Source organism: Bidens hawaiensis, unplaced genomic scaffold (assembly GCF_021521415.1).
Source record: "Bidens hawaiensis isolate Kalapana, Puna unplaced genomic scaffold, B.hawaiensis_p1.1 tig00000055_1, whole genome shotgun sequence".
In the NCBI taxonomy this organism is placed as follows: domain Eukaryota; kingdom Viridiplantae; phylum Streptophyta; class Magnoliopsida; order Asterales; family Asteraceae; genus Bidens; species Bidens hawaiensis.
The window spans coordinates 3,244,180-3,271,280 of record NW_027491016.1 but is presented as its reverse complement, the minus strand read 5'-3'; the positions used below and the strand labels follow the sequence as shown (position 1 = coordinate 3,271,280).

At 41.8% G+C, this 27,101-nt stretch overlaps 1 protein-coding gene across 1 annotated transcript; it reads left to right on the top strand.

Moving 5' to 3' along the window:
* Window positions 1-532: 532 nt before the first annotated feature.
* Window positions 533-27,101, top strand: LOC143627086 (intermediate cleaving peptidase 55, mitochondrial-like). The gene is made up of 15 exons (XM_077097010.1): window positions 533-881; window positions 985-1,079; window positions 22,525-22,590; window positions 23,361-23,624; window positions 23,698-23,790; window positions 24,256-24,462; window positions 24,560-24,663; window positions 24,744-24,810; window positions 24,890-24,997; window positions 25,109-25,201; window positions 25,290-25,380; window positions 25,497-25,567; window positions 25,734-25,789; window positions 25,877-25,937; window positions 26,920-27,101. Exons 1-15 carry the CDS (start codon window positions 533-535, stop codon window positions 27,028-27,030), a joined length of 1,836 nt encoding a protein of 611 aa, XP_076953125.1. The 3' UTR covers window positions 27,031-27,101.

The following is a 27,101-nucleotide window of genomic DNA, read 5'->3' as shown; positions in this document are numbered from 1 at the left end:
TTGATTTTTTTGTCCTCAGCGTTTGTCCTTTTCATCTAACCTAATTAAAAATTCTTGTTAAGTCAGGTCACATAAGGGCAAATTAGTCATTTTATATATTAAATTAAAAAAATGTTTTAATAAATAAAGAAAAATAATAAAAAAACTAAAAATATATATTTAATTAATTATTTTTCTCTCCTTCTTCATCTTCCTCTTCCTCCTCCTCCTCCTCCTCCTCCTCCTCCTCCTCCTCTACCAATCTCCGACAGCCACCGTCCCCACCAGCCCCCACCTATCACCACCCCACCTTCACTGTCGTTCAACATCACACCCACCAAACTTCCCGTCTCCAAATCCCAACCTTCAATTCTCCCAATTGATAACAGCCAATTTCCCACAATAAACAAACACCCCAATTTCCCAATCATTACATCTTCACTTCCACTAATTACTCCAAGATCTGCTAAAAGCTTTCTAGGTTTTAATCCAATTGCTGCTTAATGAAATGGGTCTTGCTCAATTTTGAATTTTGTTGCTTGTGGGTTCAAGTATGACTACAGGGGGTAGTTTCGGATCCGGGTCCGGTTCCGGGTCGCTGGGGTGTAAAGGTGAAACGGGTGTACTGGATCAGTTTCCGGTTGGGTTTAGGGTTCTTGTTGTGGATGATGATGCTATTTGTTTAAAGATTTTGGAGCAGATGCTTAGAAGATGCTCCACCAAACTCCCCGTCTCCACCATTAAATTCGGCCGCAATTCTACCACCATCGCCGCCGCTGTCGGAGTTGCACATGATCCAGCCCATCAATGGCGACCCATTCATTGGAAGCCTCGAGACTCCAGTGACGTCAAGCCCGTTAATCGCATGGTGCCTCTCAAACCTTCCCGGATACAGGACTGCTGTAAACCCCTTGCTTCGTGGCATTGAGGTCGGGCTAGCCCATGGGTTCTTTCTAGCGGGCCCATTTGTGAAGTGTGGCCGGATTTAATGGCCAACTCCGACAGGGAGGGATGATGGCGGTGGTGGTTTCCGGTGGGTGGGTGGATTTGGAGCGGGAAGTTTGGTGGGTGTGATGCTGAACGACAGTGAAGGTGTGGTGGTAATAGGTGGGGGCTGGTGGGGACGGTGGCGGTGGTGGCTGCCGGAGATTGGTAGAGGAAGAGGAGGAAGAAGACGAAGAAGGAGAGAAAAAGAATTAATTAAATATATATTTTTAGTTTTTTATTGTTTTTCTTTATTTATTAAAATATTTTTTTAATTTAATAGGTAAAATGACTAATTTGCCCTTATGTGCAAGACACATGACCTGACTTAACAAGGATTTTTAACTGGGTTAGGCAAAAAGGACAAACGCTGAAGGATTTTGAAACGTAAATGACAAAAAAGATCAATTTTGAAGATCAGGGACAACGAGAGAAATTTAGGTGAAAGATAAAAGACAATTTCTGTAATTCTGTCAAACTATGATGCTCATATGCTTTTCTTAGGATAATCTAAATTTTGTCAGATTATTTGGTGTTAAGTCAAACTTTAAATATGTTTTTCTTAGGATAATCTAAATTTTGTCTGATTATTTGGTGTTAAGTCAAACTTTAAATATGTTTTTCTTATGATAATAAAAGTCTCAAGTTTCGACATATTGGCCGTCAACGAGCTTTTCACTAATAAGGTTAATTTCGATGGTTTTTGATGATGTGGATGATGACGTGTACTACACGATTAATGTGAGAAAAATAATGACCAAGACTACTTATGTGATAAAAATTATTTTTTAATTAAAATTAAAATTAAAATTTTCTAACCAATATAAACAAACCGAGCCATTTTTTAACAAACAAAAAAATTAAAAAAAAAACTAACCGAACTACTTTTTTATCAAAAATAAATGAACCGAACCACTTCTTGTTAACAAAAATCAATGAACAACACCATTTTTTAACAAAAATAAACGAAACAAACCACTTTAAAAACAGACAAAACATCAAAAATAGTCCTTTATGTTTGCATGGTTTTTCAATGGTTGTCCTTTCGCAAACTTAATGACAAAAAAACATCCTTTATGCTTTAAAACTCTATCAAGTTATGTCCTTTGGCACTAACCCAGTTAAATTTTTTCGTTAAATCCGGTCAAGTGCCTTGCACATGAGGGTAATTAAGTCTTTTTACTAAAAATTAAAAATTAAATGATATTACAAAATAAATCTCCCTCTCTCTTTTTATTCTATTCATCCGTCATTCTCTCTCTCTCTCTCTACTCTTTCTTTTCTACCTCTTTCAAGACTACAACATCATCTGCAACATCATCACTTTGTGACCATCATCACCACCACCGTCGGGTTGCCACCACTACCACCGTCGGGTTGCCACCACTACTAAATAACCCAACCCCGACCTAAAACCTCTCCGGAAATCACAATCTCCGCAACCAATACTCCCCAGCCCCAACCTCAGAAAATCACAATTCCCCCGCCCCAACTTCCCGCAACTACCACCACCATCATCTCCGCCCAACCGAATCCCATCTGGATCTCACCTGAAATTGTCAAAAAAAAACCTCAATCACCACCGCCGCCGCTGCCGCCGCCGTTGGACTTCTGCCTACCGGAATTTGACTACGACGAAGATTCCGGCAGCCCCACATCCTGTGACGGCACAAACCCTAACCCTAACCATAACCCCCAAATTATAAACCCTAACCCTCACATATCATCCCAATTTTAGACATTCAACGGTGTCGACGGTGACAGCCGTACTGGTGGTGGTGACAACGGTGTTAGTGAGGAGAGGGAGTTTGGGGTGGGTGGTCACGGCAGGTGGTGGTGGTGGTTATTTGGTTGGAGATGGAGATGGAGATGGAGGAGAGGGGGTTTGGGGTGACAGCCGTAGTGGTGGTGGTGACGACGGTGTCGGTGAGGAGAGGGGGTTTGGGGTGGGTGGTCACGGCAGGTGGTGGTGGTGGTTATTTGGTTGGAGATGGAGGTTGAGATATATATATATATATATATATATATATAGAGAGAGAGAGAGAGAGAGAGAGAGAGAGAGAGAGAGTGGGTGGGTGAGTATTTTATATGTTTTTAATTTTTTAGTTTTTATTAGTAACTTATTTATAAAATTACAAACCTACCCTCATGTGCAAGGCACATGACTAGATTTAACAAAAAAATTTAACTGGGTTAGTGCCAAAGGACATAACATGATAGAGTTTTAAAGCATAAAGGATGTTTTTTGTTCTTAAGTTTGCGAAAGGACAACCATCGACAAACAGACCACTTTTTTTAAACAGAAATCAACGAACCGAAAGTGGTTTCGCGTTTTTCATCTAAAACGACTAAAACACCACTAATATTTAGTTTGGATCAGAATGCATTTCGCGTCGAAAATGGTTCATGTCAGAAAGGTGGTGGCGGCGGCGGTGGTGGTTCAATTCGTTTATTTTTGTTAAAAAAAGTGGTTCGTTCATTTATTTTGGTTAGAAAATTTTAATTAATTTAAAAACAATTTTTTACCACATAAGCGGTCCATATCCCTATTTTTGTCACATCATCGTACACGCCATCATCCACATAATCAAACTAACGGAATCTAACCCCGTTAATGAAAAGCTCGTTGGCGGCCAATAGGTCGAAACTTGGTACTGTTATGATACAATTTTAAAGTTTGGTTTTACGCCGACCTATGAAACAAAGTTTGGATTATTAAAATCTAATATCTCTTTCTTTAACTTTCCTAATACTATCATAACTTCAACCTAAATATATTTCACGCTTCAAGTGAGGTTCGAACCTAACACCCATAGGTGAGCATCATACACCTTTACTGCTATGCCATTGCCGGTGGTTATTTATGATCATTTGGCATGCCCCATGGCTATTCTACACATGATAGCAATATTGCAAACGTTGCACGTTATGGTCCATAATCGTGTCAGGACATGAGAGACTATCATGTTTCAGTCGTTGGTCTAGTTATAGCACTAACATTCTACAACCTATTCTCAATAGTCCATATACTCTCAAAATCATAATCACTTCCTAGACCTAACACCAATCACAAACCATGACTCCCATCCACGCGGCTGGATCACATAAAACTTATGCAAGTTCGCTTGTCCGACTCATTCACATAGACTCCTTTACATGAGCATGCTACCGAAACAAATTCAACAACCTTCTTATATAACTTTATCAACGTAACCTTGCCGTGACGAATATACTTGTGCAAATTCATTAACAGAACCAAACTCATGCAAATGTATCCAAACACACAAATAGCACGTATGTGCATAATCACATAATTAAACATGCATAATATATGCACTTAGTCACATGGTTACGTAATTAATTCCTATCATGTCGTGGTTAAGTAATTCCTATCGTTTCCAAATATTACGATATCAAAGATTAGCGGCCATTGCCTAAGAAAGATACCCAAATCAAATAAAACTATTCAAAATTAACAAGTAGCTATACCTGTGCATGGCAAGTAGGATAAGCCAATATGAAGCCTTCATTGTGTGAAAGGCTACAAAACATGTTTTGTTCCTATGCTGATTTAGGGTTTTGATGGTACAACTGGTGGCTGTTTATAAGAGAGACAATGGGACACATGAACATTATAACATGAAGAGGTTAAAAACAATCAGAATCTCAAAGCGTTTTCTCAGCTGCTCGCTGTCACAACAGTATTATACCCATCCGTGCAAAATTATTGGTGCATCATATTGAAAAGACATATTTTCATGATTTCGTATCCACTCAAACTCATGCATGGTAAATTTGAACTTTGGGTACATAACAAATTTTGTCATGTTGCATGTATTTGCTTGATATGATAAAATTTCTATCATGATTCTTGTATAAGGATAATACCCGTATGATTAATTGTCATAGCCTGTATGATATGACAAAGGCTTGGTAAAAGGGGCGGTGTATCAATAGCAGTACCCTTTAAAAGAAAACGTATATCTATGATGTGATACTTTTTTTTTTTCATTTATAAATCTAGCTTAATATGCTCATATATTACAAGTCTTAAGTTGTACATGTGAGTATGTGACCCTTCAAACCATAAGGCCATGGGGTATGCATTCAAGCTTCTTAACTTACGTAGGCATCATATCACCTAATTTACCTCATTTCACTCCACCTCACCTAAGAAAATTGTTTAACTCCCCATTATATCTTTTTATTTAATGTAAGATTGATTCTTAAATTGTTGTGGTTGTGCGTGTAGAAGATTTTAAGGTCCATTAATAGTTTAGCCCATCTTACATTTACGCCCCTTAACCCATGAAGGGAGTGGTATATATGCCACTCATTAACCTTACAAACTTAGCTTTAACGCTCTGGGCGTTAAGGTATACCCCGGGGCCTAAGTAAACACGCACACTTCACTTTGAGCTATACCAAGTGAAAGAAAACATTTATGACTCGTTAATTGGTTCAAATAATTATCAGATGAAATTAAAATTGTAAAATATTTACTAAAAATCATGTTTGATTGACCAGGAATGAAAATGAAATTTATTTAATCAAGCTCCATCATCAAAAGGAATCTCAATCTTCTTCAATGTGTTCATGAAAAGTTTTGAGTCACTCCTATATAGTTTAAAGTACATCAAATGACTAATATATGAAGAAACACTAAGTGACCCCGGGCAGATTATGGGTAATCTGGGGGCTAGATAATGTTTCCCACGAAGGTTAGGTCCGGCAGAGTAGGTTGTACTTCCGGGAACCTGCAAAACAGACACCGTAAGCTCGTCACTGAGAAGGGGGGGTTCCTCCTTGTGACCACCCTCCGGCGTGAGAATCAGTCTATATTGCTCTTTGAAGATAAAAGTATATGAATACTATAAGAGCAGTTATTAAGTAAGTTATACGAGATAGTAGATGATCTTACCATTCCAAGATATTGGAGTATTTATAGCCGAAGGTAGGTTTTCTAGAAGGTACAGCCGGCTGAATAGTATTCCTGTTCAACCAACAGTGGATTACGCACAGGCCATACTGGTTGGTGGGTAGGTTACAGCCAACAGTAATAAAGTCGGCTGCACTATTCCACCAACTGTAGACCATGCACGTCCTACTGACTGTGGATTGTACGCAGGCCATGCTGGTTGGTGAATAGGTTACGGCCAACAGTAATACTATTCCACCAACTGTAGGCTGCGCCTGCTCCACAGTGAGAGTTGGTGAGTAGGCAGCGGCTAATAGTGACAAACAGTACTAGAGGGTGCTCCTCCTCGCACTGTTGTCGGTGAGCTGTCACCCTGTGATTGGCCCATGGGCTGTTCTGGTCAGATCGTCTGTCCTATCCATACCTTGGTAGGTATGGTACAAAAGATCTTTCAGAATCAGACTGGCTCATTTGGGCGGGATTGTTCCCGCCTTGCTCATGCCTTCACGTGACTGCTGAAGTAGCTAATCTTGTACGTGTAGCCTTGCTGTCTGCGGGTAGCCTTCCCTGATGGCTTGTATCCGCAACTGCGGGAACAGGCGGGGTACTTCACCATTGGGAGGCTTTCCCTGCGTGTACAGCTTGCGTACTGCGCGTAAGATTCTATGAGCATGGTGGGTCCTGCGGGAGCAGATGGTCTTTGCGCAGACAACCCTGTTCAAGGTGAGTCTTGCGGGACCAACCGGTCTCTGCTGGGACCTACCTCTTCAAGTCCCCCCAGTCCAATGTTCTTCTCATGCGTGTTTAATAAAGTGAGGTGAACTTTTGGACTTAAGCAAAGGGTTTTGAAAAGGGTTTTGTAAGGTTTTCCATGGGAAGTCCTTGTCACTTGCAGAAATGCCCGAGTTTCCTGCTTGGTCTCTGGGTATGATGCGGGTAGGTCTGTAACCTCCTCGCAAGTCAGGAGCGTTGAGTCCCAGTTGTATGTATTTTCCATGAGGTTTTGGTAGTTTTGAACATAGTGATCAATTATGTTAAGACCACCAATTCCATCTTGGAGCTTCAAACAACGTAGTTCTCGACGTTCCCGCTATGCGGGGATGTTACTTCCGTTTCCGCAAGCATTGCCCAGAAGATCCTTCTTGGTTTCAATTCCCAGCGGAGCGCTAGGTATGTGAAGGGTTTTGCCTTAACACTGTACCTGCGCTCGTCTTACGGTTACTTTACTTCCAAGGTATTCCTGGCGTCAATTCCCTGCGGGTGCTAGGTATGTGAAGGGTTTTGCCTTTACACTGTACCCGCACCCGTCTTATAGTTACTTGGTTGCCGGGGTACTTGGCTTCAATTCCCTGCGGGTGCTAGGTATGTGAAGGGTTCTGCCTTAACACTGTACCCGCAGCCGTCTTACGGTTACTTGTTTACCAAGGTTTTCTTGGCTTCAATTCCCTGCGGGTGCTAGGTATGTGAAGGGTTTTGCCTTAACACTGTACCCGCAGCCGTCTTACGGTTACTTGTTTGCCAAGTTTTCCTTGGCTTCAATTCCCTGCGGGTGCTAGGTATGTGAAGGGTTTTGCCTTAACACTGTACCCGCAGCCGTCTTACGGTTACTTGTTTGCCAAGGGGTAAGGGATATTTTCCCGCTTACTTTTTAATATTTTCGAATTTTGAATTTTGAAATTCGAAGAGTTGGTGAAAAGATAAGAACAGTCCAAACCTCTGAAACGTCGTGCGACAGTTTCTTCTGACTGTGCCAGGACGTGCAGGAAGTTATGGTGACGTGACAGAACATGGTCATTCCAGTCGTTTTTTCAGGCGCGTGGGCGTGATTTTTCAGGCGCGTGGCCGCGAAATTACTGGCACACGTCCTTTCAACAGCTGTTGCCAGCCTGCTTTTTGCCACGTGTCATAGTTTCATTGCACCTTTGATTTCTCTCTCCTCCGCATTAAATTCACCGCATTAATTGCGATTACTATATAAAGGGGGAGAGAGTTATCTGTAATTCACACTTTCACCTTTCTTCTTCTTCTTAGTGATTTCCGGCAAATACTCCCCTTTTCAGGCAAGCATTTTCCCGAAATCACTTTCTTCTTTCCACCATGTCTTCTCATGATACTGATGATCAGAAGACTGCTGGCGAGTGCCAGTGTTCTCTTCCTATCGATCTGTACCAGTATATCGTCAGGAAGTTCATGCTCGAGTCTCTCGAGCCTGAGTTTCCTGAACCCCACCATACTGTGTACGATGCCCCTAGTGGCAAGATCGGGGTTTATGCTGCATTCTTTGTCTACGGAAACCTTAGGTTTCCGTTGACAAAGTTTGTGTACCGTGTCCTGGAGAGGCACGGTGTGCACCTGACAGAGGTGCACCCCATGGCCATTGCCAAGGTCCGGCACTTTGAGTGGGTGTGCCGGATACTGGGCCTTGAGCCCTTTGTTGACCGTCTGATGACCTTCTACACTTGGAGGTGCATCCAGGGGTGGTACACTCTTACAACCCGTATAAAGGGTTTAAAGATTTGTACCACCGAGCGGAGTCTTCGCTCATGGAGAAGAGAGTTCTTCTTCATATCCGCTCGCGCCGTCCCCATCGCCATGAAGTTTAAGAATGGCCAGGCGCTTCCGAACCTTCCCGCCCTTAACTACGAGGAGGCGGAATGGTTTTCGAAGATTTCCCGGGTCCAGTCCCCGGTTTTCCGTTTTCCGGAGTCGGCGATGGTGATGCTGGGGATGAGCCGGGTGTGGAAGGCGGCGAATGCGGATAAGGTTCCGATCGTCCTTGAATATGGTTCGAACTCTACCCCTTATGGTATGTCTTGTTTCTTTTTTGCTGACTACGATTTTTTCTAACTTTCTTGTTGATTTCAGAGGGTAACGATCTTCAGTCGCTCCTGAATCCGCGGGAGGAAGATGGTCCTGCGCGGATGGGTACTCGTGCTCTGGACGAGAACGAGTTGCCCATCCTCGAGCAGACTGCGGGTCGGTTCGTGGAGGTTTACCCGCCAGGCCAAGAGATCCTGAGCCACCGACGGCCAGGTAAGCCTATCTTCTACCCTGAACCTCTCAAAGCTGTGCCTGCTGCTGGAGTTCATGACATTTCTTCTTCTGAGGAATCCGCAGAAGGTCCTCCACTGGTGCGGAAGAGAAAGGCTGCCGTCGGGAAGGGCAAGGAGAAGGTGGCCTCTACGGCCGACCCGGTAGTCCTATCTGACTCGGAGTCAGATAATGCAGAGGTGGCGGGGAAGCCCGGTGGTGAAGAGACCACCGCTCCGGAGGCTGCAGGTGTCACCTCCGAGGAGGCAGCGGCAACGACGGTTACCGGTGTCAAGAGGCCGGCTCCATCGGGTTCGCCCCCGCTCGTCCGTGCGTTCAAGCTCAAGAAACCCCGTAAGTGCCCCCATAATTCTTGTCTAGATTTGTTGTTTAAAATAAATTTTTCTAACACTTTTGCTTATGTAGGTGTGGATGTTGACGCATTCCAGGGTGGAGTTGGAGCAAGTATTCCCCCGCCAATGACGGTAGGTTCGGTCAACCTTCCCGAGGCATCGACCCAGGCGTCTACGCCTGCTTCCGCTGGTTCCAGCCTTCCTGAGGCTGTTCCAGCTGAGAAGGTGTCTCCGCCGGCCGTGAGTGCAATTTTTACAGCATCTTTCACGGAGCCGGCGGTTACTGTTGCTGAGGAGGTGGCGCCAACCATGGCTACCACAGCGGCTGCCACTATACCTGCGCCACCGGCACCGACGGCCGGACCTTCAGGTATGCGCCAGGCTTCCCGCCGATCTATGCCACCTTCCCGTCTGCCTGACCTGTTGGATGGATTTCCTTTAGGTTCAGGTGATGGGTTTGGCGGCTATCGGCCTGTTATTGACCCTACAGGTACGTAGGGTTCTTCTTCCTTTACATATTTTTATCATCTTTTCCTAACTGCCTTTGTTTCTTTTGCAGTGTCGGATTCCAATGAAGTGTATGTTCCAAGATGGAACATACGCCGAGGAACAACCCTTCGCACCCCTGTGGAGTGCGTGGACTGGGCTCGCCACGCTGCTCCTCCTGGTGCGTTGGGGGAAGCCATGGCTAGCTACCAAGAGGGTAGGCTAACCAATGAGCTTCGGGTTCTCCAGGCCCGAACGCAGCCCCGCGTCGAGCTGCTTTGTCGTGAAAACGACAAGTTAAAAGCAGCTCGCGCCAAAGATATATCTGAAGCGCGGGCTCTTCGGGAGGAGAACCGGCAGTTGGCCGCTGCCGCAGCCGAGAAGGAGAAGGCATTCAAGGCCCTTGAGGTTGAAGTCCAGGCGCGACTCGAGGCCCGCTCCAAGGCTGCCCAAGCTGTGAATGAACAGCTTCGGCTGGCCAAGGAGACTGCGCGAAACTCAACTGAGAGGGCTGCCAAGGCTGAAGCTGTTGCTGAGCCACTTCGCGAAGAGAATGAGCAGCTTAAATGCAAATTAAAGGCTCTTCAGCATGCTCATGACGCCTTGGCAATGGAAGATGCCAAGAAGCTGCAGGAGATCCTTGACCAGAGGGGGGTGCTTGACCGTACTGAAAGGAAACTCAAAAGCGTCGAAGAAGCTGCCGCCAAGGAAGTTCAACTTGCCAACCTTGATAAAAGCGGAGCCGAACGTGCTTGTAAAGAAAGTCAAGCTACCCTCCAATGGTTGCTTCGAGAAGCGTTGCCTCAGGTATCCTCTTTTTCTTTACGCTTTCTGCTCGTAATTAGAAAATGTTCTAACTTTATTCTTTTGTAGGTTGTGCGTCAGGTCCTTTCAGAGACCTCTTATGACGATGCGATGAGCGCAGCCCTCAACGCTTCTCATGAGGATGGGCAGAAGACTGGCTTCCTGCTTGGTCTAGGGTTTGCTGAGAGAGGCTTTCCGCCCTCCAACTTCCCTTTATTCAATGTTAACACTGAAGCTGCTTATGACCAAGCTGTGGACCAGTACGCTGCCTTCCCGCATCCAGTGGTGGAGAAGGTGAATGAAGCTGCTGCTGCTGATGATGGGCTAAACATCCTTAAGGCTTTCCTTGGGCAGCCGCGCTCTGATGGTGCTGGCCCAAGCGGAGGTGGCCCTGAAGCCTGATCCTGAAGATCCCTTCCCGCTGGTAGGATAGACTTAGCTTTGTATAGATTTCTTTTAGGCGGGTAGTTACCCAGCCATTCTTGTAAATGATTATGAAATATTAATCTCTTTGCGTATAAGATTGTTATTTCCTTCCTTGGGTTCTTTGCTTTATAAACTTATGACTTGCATACTTAGTTTAAATTAGCAATTTCCCAAGTGTTTAGAATAAGAACCTTTGAACGTGGTTGATGATGGGTTAAAGTTTCGCCTCCTCCTTCGTGATTGTGCGGGTAAAACCGTCACTTGCACTTGGTAGGATGGCTAACCTTTACCCTCTATCTGACCTGCGTGTAGGTTTTTCAAAATTTCTAAGGCATTAAGTTAAACCTTTGAACGTGGTTGATAATGGACTAAAGTTTTTGCTCCCTCTTTCGTGATTGTGCGGGTGTAACCGTCACTTGCACTTAGAAGGATGGCTTTAACTTTAGACCTATATCTGACCTGCGTGTAGGTTTTTCTTATCCTTTTTTATGTGTTCATAAGTTAACCTTTTAACGTGGTAGATGGTAAGTTAAGTTTGGCTTCCTTGAATGTGATTGTGCGGGTAAGACCGTCACTTGCACTTACAAGGATGGCTAAACTTACCTACATCTGACCTGCGTGTAGGTTTTCCTTAGAACTTTAACATTTTGGCGCTGTGTTTATGCGGGTATTGCCGCCTTCCACACGCAACTTCTTCCTGTAAGGGAAGTTCATAGGTTACAAGCTATCAATACATCATGAAAGGAGAATCATTTCCATTAGAAGTGGCTCTAGGCCTTTTCTTTACAAGTTGGAATTGATCTACATATAACATTTGCGTAATTGAGCTCCATTCCATGTTCTAGGGATGGGAGTGCCATCGAGCCTTTCGAGCCGGTACGCGCCCTTTCCCAGAACCTCTTTGATAATGTATGGCCCTTCCCAAATCGGGGCCAACTTTCCTGGGCGTTGTTGGTTCGAAGCCTCGTTGTTACGCAGTATGTAGTCTCCTTCCTTGAAGTTGCAGAGTTTTACCCGCGTGTTGTAGTATTTTTGCATTTGTCGTTTGTAGTTTTCTTCACGCACGGCGGCTAAGTCTCTGCGCTCTTCGGCTAGCATAAGGTCTAACCGTCTTTCCGCATCATTGTCTTCTGGTTGGATTAAGACCCTCGGCGAGGGTAAACCGATTTCGACTGGGATCATGGCTTCAGTGCCATAAGTGAGACTGAACGGGGTTTCTCCCGTACTGGTCTTCTTCAGCGTTCTGTTTGCCCAAAGGACGTGTGGAAGTTCGTCCACCCAACCGGATCTATGTTCCAAGAGTCTTTTCTTTATGCCTTCGACGATGCTCTTATTTGCTCTTTCCACCTCACCGTTACCTTGCGGGTGTGCCACTGAGGTAAAGGTGTGGGTGATTTGAAGTTCTTTCAGCCACTGCTGCAGCTTCTTGTCAGCAAAGTTGGTGCCATTGTCGCTTACCAAATTCTGTGGAAGTCCAAAACGACAAATAATAAATTCCCAAATAAATTTTTTGATATGCTTTGCGGTTGTTTGGGCTAAAGGTTTCGCTTCTATCCATTTGGTGAAGTAGTCAATGGCTACCACTAGGAACTGAACATTCCCAGCTGCTGTTGGAAATGGGCCTGTCACGTCGATGGCCCACTTCTGAAATGGCCACGAGGAAGTGACAGGAACAAGATCATTTTTCGGGCGATGCGTGTTGGGTGCGTAAAGCTGGCAAGATCTGCATTTTCTGATGTATGCCAACGCGTCCATATGCATCCCCGGCCAGAAGTATCCCGCGTTGTTTAGCTTGGCTACCACAGCGCGGGGGCCTGCGTGTACTCCACAGATGCCTTCGTGAACCTCCCTCAGGAGGTAGTCTGCATCTTGGTTGTCCACGCATCTTAACAACGGGCCAAGAAAGTTACGTCTGTAAAGGGTGTCATTGACCAGCTGATAATTTAGTGCTTTACAGCGTAGTTTTCTTGCCTGTGACTTCGACTCTGGTAACGTTCCTGCTTCAAGGTATTTTATTATTGGGGTCATCCATGTTTCTGTACCGGTTTGGATGACACAAATTTCCTTGTGCGGGACTGATGGTGTTTCGAGGAGTTCCACGCGGATGTCCTTTCCCAAGTGGGTGAAGGCCAGTGATGCAAGCTTGCTTAACGCATCCGCAGATTTGTTTTCGCTGCGCTTGACGTGTATCACTTTACAATCATTAAAATCGCGCATGATGGCTTTGGCTTGGGCAAGGTACAGGGCCATTGTGTGGTTCACAGCCGTGTACGTCCCGTTTATTTGGTTTGCCACTAGCATGGAATCAACGTGGGCTTCCAAATTTTTTACACCCATTTTACGCGCAATCCTCAATCCGGCCAGGAATGCTTCATATTCAGCTTCGTTATTCGTACTTGGGAAATCCAGCCGAATAGCATAAGTATATTCCTGGCCTGCTGGGTTTGTTAATTTTAACCCTGCGCCTGAACCCTCGTTACTAGCTGCTCCATCAGTATAGAGTCGCCAGACCTCATCGATTTCGTGTGCTGGGGAGGGTTGAACCTCCTCCTGGCACTCTTTCTCCCGCGCAGCGGGGACTTCGGCAATAAAATCAGCCAGGACCTGGCCTTTAATGGCTGGTCTTGGCTTGTATTGAATCGCATATTCTCCCAATTCAATTGCCCATTTGGCTAGGCGTCCCGATAACTCGGGTTTGCCTAGAACATTTGAGAGTTTGAAGTTGGTGAGAATAGTGATTGGGTGACCCTGGAAATATCGTCTCAACCTGCGTGAAGCGTGTATAAGTGCCAAGACCAGTTTTTCCAGGGTAGAGTACCGGGTTTCCGCGTCCGCCAGCACGCGGCTAACATAATAGATTGGCATCTGGATGCCTTTTCGTTCTACAAGCAGGACTGCCCCGGTTGCTCTATCTGTTGCGGAGAGGTATAGGATTAACTCCTCTCCCGCTTGTGGTGCTGTGAGTGTTGGGAGTTCGATCAGGCGTGATCGAATCTCCTGGAAAGCTGCTTCCGCTTCTGGTGTCCAGCGGAAGTGCGTTTTCTTTAAACAATTTCTTAGTGTTGACACAAAAGGGAACGACCTATCCGCATGGTTTGCCAAAAAGCGGTTAAGCGCGACTAGTCGTCCATTAAGTGTTTGAGCCTGTTTTATGGTGGTAGGTGATTCCATTTTGACAATGGCTTCGACCTTTTCAGGGTTCGCTCTGAAGCCATCTTTAGTAATAATGACCCCTAAGAACTTCCCTTCTTCCACCCCAAATGAACACTTGCTCGGGTTGAGCTTCATGTTTATCTTTCTGAGTGTGTTGAAAGTTTCCTCAATGTCTTTCAACATCGTCTCTGGCTCGGGGCTTTTGATGACCAAATCATCCATATAGACTTCCAAGTTTCTCCCAATTTGGGCGTGAAACTCTTTGTCCATTAGTCGTTGGTACGTGGACCCCGCGTTCTTAAGTCCGAAAGGCATCATTTTATAACAAAATGTGCCATCGGGCGTCCGAAAGGCGGTTTTGTCCTGGTCATCCACAGCCATGTGGATTTGATGGTACCCCTTATACGCATCCAAGAAGCATTTAAGGCGAAATGGTGCCACCGAATCCACCTTGAGATCAATTTCTGGCAACGGATAACAATCTTTGGGGCATGCTTTATTCAAATCTTTGAAATCTATGCACATGCGCCATTGTTTGTTATTCTTCGGTACCATTACGGGATTTGCAACCCATGTTTGATATTTGCTAACGCGCACGATGCCCGCATCAAGGAGTTCCTTGACTTGGGTTCTGCACGCGTTGGTTTGCTCGGGCCCCATTACTCTGCGCTTTTGTACGATCGGCGTTACGGCCGGATCGCATTTGAGCTTATGCTCTGCCTTTCCCCGGGGTACACCAGTCATGTCGGCTGGTGTCCACGCGAAGATGTCTGCGTTTCGCTGCAGTAAGCGCTTGAGTAAGGTGCGTGTTGGATCAACAATTGTCGGGCCAATGGTAACGGCCTGATCGGGATATTTCCCGTTGAATGCCCACTGTTCAGGCTCAGTGATGGTTTGTTTGGCCATCTTCGGTTTGGGTTTAGAGGAGACAGATGCGATGCATACCTGGGGAATGCCCGTGATCATCGCTACGCCTTCAGTTGTTGGCCATCCCATCATGCCGTGGACTGAGGATACCACAGCGTTGAATCTTGCCATCCCGTCTCTCCCGAATAGGATGTCATACGTATGATGTGGTTTTTTCATCACAACAAAATCCACATCCTCCGTGCGTGAATAATTCCCATCGGTGAGAGTGACGGGGAAAGATAGGATGCCCAAGGGAGTGTTCATGCTGCCGTCAAACCCTTCCATTGAAGCATAGACCGTCTCCAGGCGTTCCTTGTCTTCATCATCGAGCTTGTCGAAGAACTGCCTGTACATCACTGTCGACGATGCGCCATTGTCAACGAGGGTGCGGGAGGTGATGTAGTGCCCCAGCTGGCTTTTAATGACAATGGGGCCTTCTTTGTTTGGGCCTCCCGGCACTCGCGGGAAGCGCACTTCTGCTTCCTTCCATGCGCATGGTTCGGTCATTGGTCTCTTTCTTCCTCTGACCTTACCATGGACCATGTTGATGCTAATGTCGACGGGCTTCCGTCCGTTACCCCTGTACCTGTTGTCGTTCCTTCCTCCCTTCTTGATAGATGCCACGAGGTGTGCGAGCCTCCCATCCTTGACGAATGTCTCGACGATGTCCCTCAAGGATGTGCACTCCTCAGTGCTATGGCCCTTTGTCCCATGGAAGTCACAAGACTTGCTTTGATCCGCATTGGGTTTCTGTCGGATCACTGGAGCTTTTGGCCATGGCAGTTTTTCCGTGGCAAATATCTCCGTGACGCTCTTGGTGAGTGGCGTCCAGCGGTTTTTTCGGTTCAAAGGGTGCGTTTTGTCCCTTCCGCCAACCAGAGGGCGAGAGCTTGAGGGGGCGTCAAAGTTTATCCTTGACTGCCAAATGCCTTGCCGCCTCTTTTTGTTTAGCCGGGCGGTTCTTACATTATTCTCCCTTGTCCTCTGCGTGTAGAGGTTTGTATTGTGGGGGAGATCTCTTCCCAGCTGTTTCTCTGTTTCGGCGAAGCGCTTGGCTGCCGTCATTATGGCATCCCACGTGGATGGCATACCGTCTTTACCCGTCAGAGTGCGGATGAGTTCTGGGTATTCAGCGCCCTGAATGAAAGCGGCGCGAACGAGGTCTTCACTGATGTTGCCCAGACTCACCTTCTTGGAGTTGAAGCGGGTGATGAAGTCCAGTAAGGATTCATCCTCTTCTCTGACACAGTTGAGGATCGTCCACTGCTCCTCAGTGTGCTTCCTCTGTTGACTAAACTGTTGACTGAACTTGTTCTGGAAGTCTGCCCAGTCATAAATGTGGTGGACCGGTAAACGGTCGAACCATGCTCTGGCTGCTCCTACCAGAGTCATCTGGAACATGTAGCACCACGTGGGTTCCGTCCAGTTACTGACGGTTGCCCCCGCAATGAACCTGTTCAGATGGTCATCTGGGTCGGATAGACCATCGTATGTGCCAACGTTGGACATTTGTTTGGCACTCCTCGGGGCGATTGCTTCTGCAATGTCCCTTGCAAATTTTGACCTTCCTGCGTTTGTAGCAGTAGGTCTAAAGGCCTTGGAGAAGTCGCGAGAGCTTTTTTCCGTGACTGGTTGGAATGCTTCCCCAAAGTTCCTTTTTGGCTGGGGATCCGTTTCCTTACGCTTCCCTTTCGCCCTATGGCGAGGGTTCGCGTCGGTGTCGGAGTCTTCCCCCTCGCCGTCTGAGTACTCGTACTCACTACTCATGTTGAGGTGCTGGCGAGTACTACCGAATTCCTCAGCTTGTTGGACTGAACGCAAGCGTTCGTCCAACTCAGCCTGAAATTCTCTTTGACGTGCCTCGGCCCATGCCTTCACTTGATCAAGTGTTTGGCGAGGGGCTCGAGGTCGTTTTTCCAGCTGGGCATCAGTGAATCCCAGTGGAATATTTACTCCACTTGCCCCTACATGAGTGACTGGGGTAGTGTTCGTAAAATGTATTTCACTTGCCCCAGCTTGGGTGGCTGGGGTAGTGTTTGTAAACATTGTGTTGCCGGTGTTTACCCCAGTGGCTGGGGTTGTGGTTACCGGAATTTCTCTAGTCATCTTGGAAGTTTTGAAAAACTGGAGAAAGATGTAGTTCTAGCTTTATGCACGGATGGCGCCAATGAAGAAACACTAAGTGACCCCGGGCAGATTATGGGTAATCTGGGGGCTAGATAATGTTTCCCACGAAGGTTAGGTCCGGCAGAGTAGGTTGTACTTCCGGGAACCTGCAAAACAGACACCGTAAGCTCGTCACTGAGAAGGGGGGGTTCCTCCTTGTGACCACCCTCCGGCGTGAGAATCAGTCTATATTGCTCTTTGAAGATAAAAGTATATGAATACTATAAGAGCAGTTATTAAGTAAGTTATACGAGATAGTAGATGATCTTACCATTCCAAGATATTGGAGTATTTATAGCCGAAGGTAGGTTTTCTAGAAGGTACAGCCGGCTGAATAGTATTCCTGTTCAACCAACAGTGGATTACGCACAGGCCATACTGGTTGGTGGGTAGGTTACAGCCAACAGTAATAAAGTCGGCTGCACTATTCCACCAACTGTAGACCATGCACGTCCTACTGACTGTGGATTGTACGCAGGCCATGCTGGTTGGTGAATAGGTTACGGCCAACAGTAATACTATTCCACCAACTGTAGGCTGCGCCTGCTCCACAGTGAGAGTTGGTGAGTAGGCAGCGGCTAATAGTGACAAACAGTACTAGAGGGTGCTCCTCCTCGCACTGTTGTCGGTGAGCTGTCACCCTGTGATTGGCCCATGGGCTGTTCTGGTCAGATCGTCTGTCCTATCCATACCTTGGTAGGTATGGTACAAAAGATCTTTCAGAATCAGACTGGCTCATTTGGGCGGGATTGTTCCCGCCTTGCTCATGCCTTCACGTGACTGCTGAAGTAGCTAATCTTGTACGTGTAGCCTTGCTGTCTGCGGGTAGCCTTCCCTGATGGCTTGTATCCGCAACTGCGGGAACAGGCGGGGTACTTCACCATTGGGAGGCTTTCCCTGCGTGTACAGCTTGCGTACTGCGCGTAAGATTCTATGAGCATGGTGGGTCCTGCGGGAGCAGATGGTCTTTGCGCAGACAACCCTGTTCAAGGTGAGTCTTGCGGGACCAACCGGTCTCTGCTGGGACCTACCTCTTCAGTCCCATGATTTATTTATTTATTCATTACTCATTTCCAAATTTTGTAGCAGCTTTCGAATCCCAATTTCTCCAATTCTAACCCGTTTTCATTTAAAAGTTGGTGTCAAGATCAGAGCTAGTTGTTATTTTGTACTGTTACCCCTTTTACAAACTAAATTTATCAATCAATCAATCAATCATGCCCAGTAAAATCCCACCGACAGCAAAGCTATAAGTAGGGTCTGGGGAGGGTGGGATGTAGGCACACCGTACCTCTATCCAAAGGAATAAAGAGGTGGCTTCCAGAGAGACCCTCGGCTCTAAGAACATGCGTATGAAGCAAAATAAAGGAAAATAAAGCAAAATAAAGGAAATCAAATTTTAACAGTTATATAAAAACTACTACTAATTATAATAATATTAATATTATTATATAATATTAATAATAAGATCACAGTTTAACAGCTATATAAAAGCTAATAATAATAATAATAATAATAATAATAATAATAATATATGCAAGGGAAATACCATTATGGTATGTGGACTAAATTTATAAAGATGCAAAATATCTCTCTTGAGATTCACACTACACTATGAAACTTGATAAAATTACCGATCACTGGATTTCCTGTATTCATAAAAAAAATTATAAAAATAAATTTAATCAACTTTAAAATGAAATAATTCTACATCCATTCATCTAATTAAAAATACGGCTAATTACCAAAATAAGTAAGTTTGACCTAAAAATTTCTAAAACAAACATGTATAATTTAACCTGCATCTATCCAATTATTAAGTTTTTATCCAATAAACAAGTGGCCTTAACTTCTACTTCATGGGCATGAAATTTTGTAAAAAGTAAACGGGACCCACTTTTAGCCTATAAAAATTCAACACGTGTCAAATACGGCTAAACTTAGCCTACATCTCTAGTTATATAGCCGGCATCCTTGACTTTTAGCCGGCTTCGGGATATGTCTCTATTCACTTAGCCGGCTCCATATATTCCTTCTTAGCCGGCTCCAACTCGGCTTGTAGGATAAAGCTTCACTTATCCGTCTTCTTTTTTCTCTTTTAGCCGTCTAATTTTAGCCACCAAATTTTAAAATATTTACCTACCCAATTAAATACTTAGCCGGCTTTATCGTTTTTCTCTCTTAGCCGTCTTCATTTAGCCGCCATATTAAATACTTTAACTATCAAATTACATATTTAGCCGGCTCACATTTTCTTTCACTCTTAGTCATCTTCATTTTCTCTCTTAGCCGTCATGTTTGAGCCGCCAAAGTTAAATATTTTTACTTACCTAATAAAACACTTAGCCCACTTTCATTTTTTACTATCACCCTTCTTCGTTTTTCCCCTTAGCCGGCATGTTTTAGCTACCAAAATTAAATATTTTTACATCCCTAATAAAAACACCTTGTCACAACTTGGTGACTTGGACTTGTTACGGGTTCAAAACAGGGTTGAATTCCACTTTAAACTAGTTTATTCCTTCTTAACCGGCTTTGGAATATGTGTTTATTCACTTAGCCGGTTCTTTGTTTTCCATCTTTGCGACTCCAACCCGGCTCACAGGCTAAATCATCACTTAGTTGTCTTCATTTGTTTCCTTTTAGCCAGGTAAATTTAGCTGCTAAAATTATATAGTTTACCAACTTTACCTACCCTATTAGACACTTAACCAACTTATATCTTTTTATCTCTTACCCATCTTTTTAGCCCGGTCAACGACATACCAATTCCTACCATTAAAAATGACTACGTTAACAAACTTTTTAATGAGTTAAAAATAGATCTCATGAGATTAGAAAAGTAAAAAACTTTGATAGGGTGAAGATGGTTGTATAGTTTAATAAGAATAGTTGGTAAAAAAATTATAATTGGGTAGGTAAAAGTAGTTAGTTTTGACGGCTAAAACATGCCGGCTAGGAGAAAAAAAATTGACGGCTAAGAGAAGAAAGAAACAGGCAAGTAGGTAAATTTAATTGAGTAGGTAAACGTCTTTAATTTTGGTGACCAAATTTGCACCGGCTAAGATGATGGCTGAGAGATAAAAAGATAGAAATCAGCTAAGTATTTAAGAAAGTGAGTAAAGTATTTAATCTTGGCGGCTAAAATTAGACGGCTAAAAGAAAAAAAAGAAGATGACTAAGTGAAACTTTAGCCTACAAGCCGAGTTGGAGCCGGCTAAGAAGGAATATATGAAGCCGGCTAAGTGAATAGACAACATATATCCCGAAGCCGGCTAAATAACCAGAGATGTAGGCTAAGTTTAGCCGTCTTTGACACATGTCAAATTTTTATAGGTTAAAAGTGAGTCTCGTTTACTTTTCACAAAATTGCGTGCCCATAAAGTATCGGCTTAGTCGGCTTCGCTGACGTGTCACTTGCTTATTAGACAAAAACTCAATGATTGGATGGATGCGGGCTAAAAATATTTAGGTCTAACTTATTTATTTTTGTAATTTAGCCTTAAAAGTATGATCATACATGAACAACAAACAAGATAATCTTTACGTACATAAAGAGAGACTTGCTTTTGAATTGAAAAGGCAAGTTTTGTGCGTTGTTGTCAATTAGGAGGGAACGAGTGTTGAGATAAGGACATGACATTGCTCTTTGTGACGCTTATCGAATGACTAAATGAGTTAGAAGGACAGTGTTGTGATTGTTGATTGTACATTGAGAGAGAGAGAGAATATATTACACGTCTTGTGTTTTAATGGATAAACACAAGGTCATGCACAAATGGTCATTCTAATATGTTTACTTTTTAGCGACAAAGAAGGGTGAGTTGGTAAAGTGAAGAGGTTTGTGATTTGTGGAGTTTATATGCAAGAACATCTAAATCCGACTTATGTAAGGAAAGAGACATAAGAGAGGAAAGAAAATATTGCTTTAGATGACAGAGTAAATTTGTGAGTGCAACAAGAAAGACAAAGAGTTAAACAAGTGGCACAATTTCTTTAACCAACTAACAAACACAAACATACACAACTTCAAATTTGCTTTTTAAATATACACGTTTGCTCACCATGAGACAAAACCTCTTTATTATTAAACGGACCTTTTCACACACTCTGGTATCGCAAACGTATGAAACTGCTTGTGAATAATATTGTATTTTCTTAGGTAGCATGAGGTAGTGAATAAAGAAATGGAATGATTCACTCAATTTTTATCTATCTATTTTTGGGGTCAGGCTACTATACAAAGGAAGACAAAAAATAAGACGGATTTATATATACGAAAAAAAAACCCCTCAAAAAAATAATAAAAAGAAATCATAACTCCAAATTTAATAAAAAAAATGAAAAAAGAAACAAAAAAATGTTTCTACCGTCTTTCTTATTATAAAAAAAAGAAAAAAGAAGAAATGAAGATACAATGTTGAGGAAAAAATACATTGTGTCTTTTTATTTATGATTGCATTTTGTGTTTATTTTCGTCATTGATCGTGCCTTTTTTTTTCTTGGTATTATGTTATATTTTGTTCGGCATTGTGCTATATTTTGCGATCTAATGTCTTTTTTTATTTATCATCGTGTTTTTTATTATTTATTTTTGTCATTGTGTCTTTTTTCTCGAAATTATGTATTTTTGTCCTTTTATTTTGAACGGTAATGACGGAAGAAACGTTTTAGTTTTCTTCAATTTTTCATTTTTTATTTATCTTTTGAGTTAATTTTTTCGAATTTTTTTTCTCATATTGCAATTTTTTCCCTTATTATTATATTATTTTTGCTATGGAGCAATGGAATCCAATTAATTGAATTTTTATTTTTTGGTATGTATGAAATGTGTTAAAAGTGACACGTAGGCAAATGAAAGCTGGACAGAGAGGTTTAAGGCTTTTCTTCCCCCTTTCTTTCTTCACGTTTAGCCCCAAACCCTAATTTATAAAACTCAAAACTTTCACATATTATTATTATTATTATTATTCACAAATCCCCTTGGTTTATTATTTCAATAGAGGAAGCTGCAGAATGCAATATCATCGTCTTCTTCAGAGAAAACTAATCAGCCGCAGCAATAATAATAATTTCAAATTAATCAATCAAGTGAGTACCTTTTTCTAATCTCTTCTTCAATTTTAATTATTATTATTTGTCTTATGATTGTGTACGTTATTTTAATCAATTATTATTATTATTATTCAACTAGATAGATAGATGATGATTAATTACTGTTAAAATCTGCTCATACACATGCCACATTAGCAGCTGTGAATCAAATAAATACCTTTGAAGATTGCACATGTTTGATAGTTGTAATTTGCATTGCAGGTTCTATGTAAACATTTTTATTCTTCAGGCAATGCTGGACAGCCAACTCCAACTACTCATCCGCAGGTATCTTTCACTCCATAATTAATTTCTTATCTTTCTAACTTCAATCTGTTGTAAACAATGTCGGCCATGGGGTGGGGACCAGTGATTTATCGGAATTAATCAGATTGGAATTTTTATTTTTAATTTTCACACACACACACACACATTGTTATATGTAATTTTTAGTTCTATATGTACAACACACATATTTTTATATATAATTTACAAAGGTTGGCCGGAATTTACAGAGTTTGGCCAGAAGTCGTCCGGAAATTTGGTCCGACTAGACCCGACTAAGGACGATTTGACCGATTAGCTATAAATTAGTCAGTCACGGGCTGACTATCGATTAAGTGCCTACTATCCTGATTTTTACAACACTGGTTGTAAACCAGCAATTTCTATGAAGATTTGTATGCTGGATGTCATCAGCCATCAGTGAAATAAGAAATAATGAAGATTTTAGAATTATAAAATTATATATTTAAGATAAAATATAATTGAAATCTTATGATTTAGTAAGTTTTAATAATGTGTTAGAATGAATATTAGATATCTAGTTATTTAGTTTAATTATTTAAAATCATTATTGTTTAATAGGAGAGAGAGGTGGGAACTAAAAATCTTTATTTTACCAGAAGTTGACATATGACAGGCCAAGTTACTTATTTAGTATAATAAGAAGCTTAAGTTTATTTTTTATTTATTTTTATTTTTTTCTATTCGGTGTCACATTTACTAGCGTTATGTATTGTATTCATGATTTTTGTTTTGTGTGATGATATTGGCAGTTGCTAAAAGAAGGAGAAATTACACCAGGAATCAGTTGTGATGAATATATTTCTAGGAGGAAAAGATTATTGGAATATCTTCCAGAACATAGTGTAGCTATTGTTGCATCCGCTCCTGTGAAGATGATGACTGACGTTGTTCCTTACACTTTTCGCCAAGATGCGGATTATCTTTATATAACTGGATGCCAACAGCCTGGTGGGATTGCTGTATTAGGTCATGATTTTGGTTTGTGCATGTTCATGCCTGAACCTTCTCCTCATGTACGCCTAAATACTTGTGATATAATGCTAATAAGTTTATATCAAAAGTCAATAAATCTGGAATGAATTGTAGGATGTTACTTGGCAAGGACAAATTGCAGGAGTTGATGTTGCTACAGAGGTTTTTAAGGCTAATCAGTCATTTCCTATTAGCCAATTACATAATGTCAGTATTCAACTTCTTTTCTTTCTATATTCGGTTATACTTATTATTAGTTTATAGTTAAAGAGCATGCTATCATAAAGCCTTAGCAAAGCAAGCTCTTTTATGTTTCTTTCAGTTTTATTCTACATTCTCCTTTTGAAGATTGTACTAAATCATTGTGTTAGTTGAATGCTGATTAGTAAGCTAAAAAGTAGATTAGATTAAGGGAAAGAGATACAAACATTGGTCAGACTGGATGCTTTTATCAGTCGTTATTTACTCTTCGTTTATACGTTTATACCTATTTTGTTGAACACGAGTACGAGATAATAACATGATCAAAGTTCAAAATTGAAGTTTGTAGTCAAAATAAGTTTATCATGAAATAGCATATTACTATCATTAGTATTATTAACTTTAAAAACCTTTTTGCTTATATACGTGTTTATGCAATCGTTTACTCACTTTTCTTTTATTTGATTGAAGGTCCTACCAAACATGATTAGAAATTGTTCAAAACTATATCATAATGTGAAGACCGCTATCCCAACTTATACAAACTTGGATGCATTTCGAAAAGCTGCCTATAATGGTAAAGTAGGTGATCTTTCTGTCTACACCCATGAAGCACGATGGGTAAAATCACCATCTGAACTTAATTTAATGAGAGAATCTGCTTCTATAGGTTGCCAGGTATGCCAAAATTGCACAATTATATTTTAGTGTTTGGATTTTTAGTCGGTTGAACCTATATCTTGTTACCAAATAAAAATAACAATCTCTTTGATAGGCTCTTTTACAAACGATGCTGCATTCCAAGATATCTCCTTATGAGAATATGTTATCAGCCAAAGTTGAATACGAGTGCAGAATGAGAGGTGCCCAAAGAATGGCGTAAGTGTGTATATGTGTGTGTGCGTGCTTACGTTGCTTATTGTTAACAATATAGTAATATACTAATTATTGTTTCACAGGTTCAACCCTGTAGTTGGTGGTGGTCCTAATGGTAGTGTTATTCATTATTCACGAAACGACCAGAAAGTGAGCTTGGTTTTGTTTATTTAATATATTTAATATAATTACTTGGGATTGAAATATTTATTTTATTTATCATTGACAGGTCAAAGATGGAGATCTAGTTTTGATGGATATCGGGTGCGAATTGCACGGCTACGTTAGTGACCTTACACGAACCTGGCCGCCATGTGGCAGATTTTCTGATGTTCATGTACGTCGCCACCTTTACATTTAACACTATTAGGAGGTAGAGTAGTTTTTATTTCATTTTTAGTTAATTCATTTTCATTTTTATACTAATTTCATAATGATTTAATTACAGAAAGAACTCTATGATTTAATTTTAGAAACCAACAAAGAATGTATCGAGCTTTGCAAACCTGGTACGAGCATACAACGCGTACACGGTTATTCGGTATGAATTATCTAGTTGTTTTTTCATTCTTTATTATTATTACTGTTACTGTTGTTATTATTACCGTCTAACCTGTTTGTTTGTGTAGGTTGACAAACTCTGTAGAGGACTGAAGGAGATTGGAATATTGAAAAACAACCGGATTCAGAGCTACCACCAACTGAATCCAACTAGCATAGGTCATTTTCTTTAAGTTGTTAGGGATAATTTTAATATATGTGTATATATATAATATAATAATAAACAGTTTACTAGAAATTGTTTTATGATTTCAGAATATATTTGTGTGAGACAGGCCATTATTTGGGAATGGACGTGCACGATTGCTCAAAGATCGGTTATGATCGCACTTTAAAGCCAGGTGTTGTAAGTGCTATTTTAGTTTAATGATCTTTTTGACATACTAAATATAAAATCATTTTATTATTTATGCATCTGTTTGATTTTGATTGATATCTGTTTGACCAAGCTTAATGTTCTTTGATTTTGATTGACATCTGTTTGACCAAGCTTGTTTGACTCTTATGAGCAGGTGATAACAATTGAACCAGGAGTATATATCCCGCCTAATTTCGACTGTGCACCGAGGTAATTACTGATTTGTAAATTTAAAGTAGAATTCGAAACTAAATGCGGATGCTTGTTTTATAGAACAGTTGAATTCTTTTGATGCAGATATCAAGGCATTGGGATCAGGATTGAGGATGAAGTCCTGATTACAGAATCAGGTTACGAGGTATGAGGATGAACCCAATCGCAACCCATATTCATATCAAAGTAATATAACCTAACCGATACACTTAAAATTGTGCATCCTGAACACGACCTGCTTAACCTAAGGGTGCTAAACTGGTCATGTTTGCGGGTTTGACCCGACACGAACCGAAAGTCATGTCAGAGTGTCAGACATATGAGCCCAAACACGACTCGCTTAGCCCAAGTTTTTATTTTTCAGTTTTTTTTCCGCGCATTTCAATACTTTAAAGTTGTATCTTTACAACAAAAAATGAAAATAAAAATGTGTATAACAACTACATTTCAATTATAAAGTTATTTGTCAAATCAATTTCTGTTTTAAGTTTTAAATTTTGACATAAATTACCCAATCAATTTAATTTATAACATAAAACACATTTAAAAAATAAAATAAAAAATAAACAGGTTAGACGCGTCAACATGCAAACCCGCCGGATTTACATTAGCACCGCCTATTTAGCTACACGTGTTGGTGGGTTCGACTCAGAACTGACCCGGACCCGTTTTATCCAAACCCACGAATTTTGTGTTAGGTTCATGTTGTGTTAGAAATTCACACCGCTAGTTTAAGTGTTTAACCCATTCATCTAAACAAGCCAAATGGTTGATGGGTTGTAATCAAGTTTTAAATTTTAAATGTGTTAACCGGGTTGTAATAAATGGGTTAAGCAAGTTGACGGGTTGATAGGTTTGATTAAGCAGGTTAAACAGGTCAATCTGGATGCAATCCGTTAATTAAACTGATTAAACAAGTAGACCCGAACATGATCTGTTTATTTTCATTGTGCTAGGACTTACACCTTTGGCTTTGGTTATAGGCAAAGTTTTAATCCTCATAAACTTATATTTTAATGTGAATATTTTGATGGTTCTATTTTGACATGTTTAATTCGTGATTGAAGGGCATTTTGGACATTTGACGAATGATTATTTTAATATGTATTTTTTTTTCTGGTAAATAGGTTCTTACAGGATCATTACCAAAAGAAACGAACCACATCGAAACCTTGTTGAACAACCACAGCTATGGAGTGGGAGCTGAGACTAGCAGCGTTTTTACTTTGAATTTTTGAATTAAATTAGCGTTCCAGGCAGTCGTATACACCCTGCCTCGAATATTTTGTTACTGATTTTTTATGTATTA